General features: G+C 45.1%; 1 protein-coding gene across 1 annotated transcript; it reads left to right on the forward strand.

The window, feature by feature from the left end:
- Positions 1-891: 891 nt before the first annotated feature.
- On the forward strand, positions 892-2,571 carry TMEM211 (transmembrane protein 211). Its single transcript, XM_044990325.1, is given in 3 exon segments — positions 892-942; positions 1,801-1,902; positions 2,284-2,571. Coding segments are annotated over 3 exon segments (441 nt in total).
- Positions 2,572-4,098: the final 1,527 nt, after the last annotated feature.

The raw sequence follows: 4,098 nt of genomic DNA on the forward strand, positions 1-4,098 counted from the left end.
ACCTCTATACAATTTTTTTTTTTAAATAATTTTTTAGAATTTTTGGTTTAAAATGTAGAATTCAGGCCAAGAGGGAATTTACTCCTGTCCCAGTATAAGTTTCGGCACTTGAAAACATGCTACCACCCAACCAGCACTAACTACCCTTACCTGGTGACAATGGAGATGGTTCCCCATTTGCTTCTCCCAGCTGCACTCCAGCATGTGCATCGTCAGAAAGAATTGGAAAGGCCACACTAAAAATCTGGAAATACAGATTTCTGTAGATTCTGCATAGATTAAAAAGCTACTGGCCCTCAAGTTTACAAGGACAAATGCAGGCAGCTGGTGATTTACTCCTGGCTTCTGAGCATAGATGTCTTGCTCTCGCCTTGTCCTGTTTGTATTATTTGCTGATAGTCTCTCTTTGCTCTGAGTGCTGCAGCAAGAAGGCAAAGGCACCGCGGCCCGTTTAAGCCACTCTGGCAGACTATAGGGACTATAAAGGGGGCAGAAACAGCCCCTGAGAAAAACCTTCATTAAGAAGTTTCCCCACTTGGCATAGAATGGCCACAACAACCCTACGTCACCCCTCAACCTCAAGCATTAAGGGGTATACCGGGAATCAGGAGAGGGTATGTTTGCAGTGCACAGCATTCTGGGTATTCAGAGCTGATGGCCCACAGAGGGCCTTTGCGTCCAGAATGCATGCGAGTGTCAGAATGCACAGTGTCACTCATTCCTAAATTAGGTCCACAAGATCCACAATGGCATCATGTCTGGGCAGTTTTCTCCCTGGCCTTGGCCTGCATTTTCAGCTTCAGTCTGACATCCCCTGCGTGATTCAGAAACAAACCATGTCATTTGGGGTCTTTACACACTGCTATTGGTCCTCAAAAGCCTGGTAAGCAGATGTGCACCATATACAGGACTCTAGAGAATATCCCTGCTGTTTCCTGGAAGGTACATGGTCCACAAGATACGCAAACGTGCCTGTAGATGGACCAGATTCCTCCCTGATGTGACTTGTTTGACTCACCTCCTGGGGCTCAAACCAGAGGGATATTTGGCCCTTTTGTTCTTTTTACTGTTAAAGAACCAGTAGCATTATTAACAGAGGCTTAGCACTTATAGAATAGGACTTTAGAATGTTCAAAGTACTGAATGTTAACGAATTAACCCAATTAATGTTGCAAGCTGCATTTTCAAGTGAACCTTTAGTTTTGTGTCTGTTTTAACTATAGATACAAATTTGCAGGTGCAATTAACTGCTGGCACTATAAGGCCTGAGAGGAGAGGTGCAAGCAGGTCACATCCATGAAGCAGGGGTGGGAGTGGCCAAGAAAACAGACCAAGAACCCAATGCCTGACTGTATTTCCCTGAAATCTAGTTCATGTGCAGTTGGCCCCTTTGCTTGGCATTTTAAAAATATCCAAAGGCACTTGTCCAGCTTGCAAAATAAAGGGCTCCAAAATTCCAGCATCAAACCTGGAGCCAGAAGCACAGTGAGTGCTCTAAATCCACTAGGGGCTGTTCCACTGATTCCTCTCTTGTAACTGTAGTGTTCAGTATTAAAATGCACCTGCCAGTAGCAGAGACCCACTTCTATTTAATCTGACACATTCGTCAGAGGTATGGGGACTCCTTGAATAGCTGAAGGCTCAATTTTAACACCAAAAGGGGTAGTGGGCCTATCTATCTATTGCCTGGCGTAGGTGATAATGTCATTCCAGTGAGGAGTCTGGCAATCAACACTATATTCTAATGTTCTAGGACCACCAAGCTTTTTCTTGAACAAAGAGACCCACATTTGGTTTCAGATTGCAGCTGTATTGCTTTTTGGAGGTTGGGTGCTGCTAACATTTGGAACAGTTCTTACCTTGTCTTGGATTTTTATATCCCGGGGACTTTGCCAGAGGAGGGTCATCTGCAAAACATCTGCAAACAGCTGCAGGTATTTACCTTTCAGGAGATGGAACTGTTCCTTTGGGTCATTGCAACTCTAGCCTCATTCATATTGTCTGTCACTCAAGCTCCTGAAAGCTCCAGTGACACCCACAGGTTAGTGGTGGTGTCCGGCAAACTGAACCAATGTGGCTGCGATAATGAGTTCATGGATACATCTGCCTGTGTGAAATCCATGCTCACCTCTCTCCAAGTCTTCTGGAGCCGAGTCTCCCCTCATCACCCCTCCAAAAAATGAACAAACTACTTTCTGAAGCAGGATCTTCACCCAGTGGTTTCCAACTGCCTGTTATCTGACGTTGGAAGCTCTGTCATTTTTTGCACTGGTATAATTGCAGGCTTGCTTGTTTTTTACCCTCCCGCCAGTGATTGGCACAATCGTGGGACTGCTGATTTTTCCATGTAGTTTGGATTCTGCATTCGCTAATGAAATTGGTGGTTCTTCCTCCACGTACAATGCTGGGAAATGTAAGTTTGGCTGGGACTACATGGTGGCTATTCTGGATGTTGTACTACCATGTTAACTGCCAGTCATTGGCAGATACAATTTAAATAAGGTCATGTCCAAGATCTTTTTCTCTACTGCTATAGAAAGTATAATTCTAGTAAGAGAAGATGAACAATAAAATCCTTCAGTAAAACCAGTGTTTGATGATGGACTGCTCCATGGGTTTGTACAGATAAACAAAATGAGGGCATAGCCTTTTCTTACCCAACATGCACCAGGCCACCAGGAACCCCCACCTTAATGCTAGCAGAATGGTGGGCCAAATCCTCAGCTGGTGTAAATTTGCATAATTCCATTGAAGTCAATGAGCTACACAGCCAGTAGCTGAGAGCCTGACCCATTGTTCCCATAGTAGTTGGTAAACGTTGTCTCCTCTTCACCCAAGGCAGCTTTGTTTCATTCTTACAATGATCAGTTTCCATTGTCTGTGTGAAAAGGAAGGAATGAGCAAGAGGAAGCTCAGGGGTGACAGCACTGGGAGTCCTGGCAGGCAGACTCATAGAACAGCAGTCGCATAGAACACCATCTGGCTGAGGCTTGATTAACCAGCACTGGCAGACGGCATCTGTCCAGTTCCAGGTAATGATAGGGTTAGACAGCCAGGGCACCACTGGAGACCAGAAAGGGGCAGGGAATGGAGAGAAAAAGGCAGAGCTCTAGCCAGATATGGGCTAGGCAGTGGTGAAAAGGGGAGCAGATGGATCTGGCAGTGAAAAGAGGGGAGGCCGACTGTGGGTGGGATGGGAAGAGAGATGTCCCTGGCAGGAGAGGGAGTTAAAGAAAAAGCAATGGGACTGAAAGTGGAGGGGAGAGGCAGGAAGTTCTGGAGAGATCAAACAGCTGCAGATCTCCTCGGACAGACACCTTCAGCAATAGCATCAAGAGGGTTCTTGCCTTTTGTCTCTGTGATTCCAGTTCACAAGCAAGAGGGCTGGTTTTCACCCCCTGTAACTCCTCCACAAACTCACCATGGGATCTAAGAGTCAAGCTGGTCCATTATCACCAGTAGTAAAGGCAAATTGGGACCAACACTGGTGCAGCTGAGGTAGCAAAGGTGCAATTGACTGGGTTGTAGTGAACAGTTGTGCTGAGGAGGCACTGCTGTGTTGCTGGGTACACCAGCGCCATGAAGAGCTCTGGATTTGCATGAAACTGAAAATCTCAATCCTTGAGCTACTAAAGCCTTAGATCTAGGCAGAATACTTCTCACGATTCCTACCTTATTAAGAGGAAACCACACCTCTGAGGCCATCCCATTTCACAACAGAGTATTACTGAGATACTGATAGGAAACTGGAGAAAACACTGCACAACATGATGCAGGATATCATTAGCAGTAATCATAATGCTGTAAATATACACTGCGCTTTGCAAAAGAGTAAATGTATTCCCTGCTACAAAGAGTTGGCGCTAAAAGGGTTAAAGCAAGAAGTGCACTTTCAGAGAGTCCCAGACATTGCAATGATTTAGATACACATTGGAGACTTCCCTTGTCAACAGTTTAATAAGCCTAAACATGCCTCATTGCAGATTAAAACAGTTTGCTCCACTGCTAATTGCAACTTGGATAACACAAGCATGTGTTAGTTTCTCTCACACAGCAACTGTATAAGTTCTTTCCAGACTAGGAACAAAATATGTTACA

The sequence above is a fragment of the Mauremys mutica genome, chromosome 16 (genome assembly GCF_020497125.1).
Source record: "Mauremys mutica isolate MM-2020 ecotype Southern chromosome 16, ASM2049712v1, whole genome shotgun sequence".
NCBI classification, from domain to species: Eukaryota; Metazoa; Chordata; order Testudines; family Geoemydidae; genus Mauremys; species Mauremys mutica.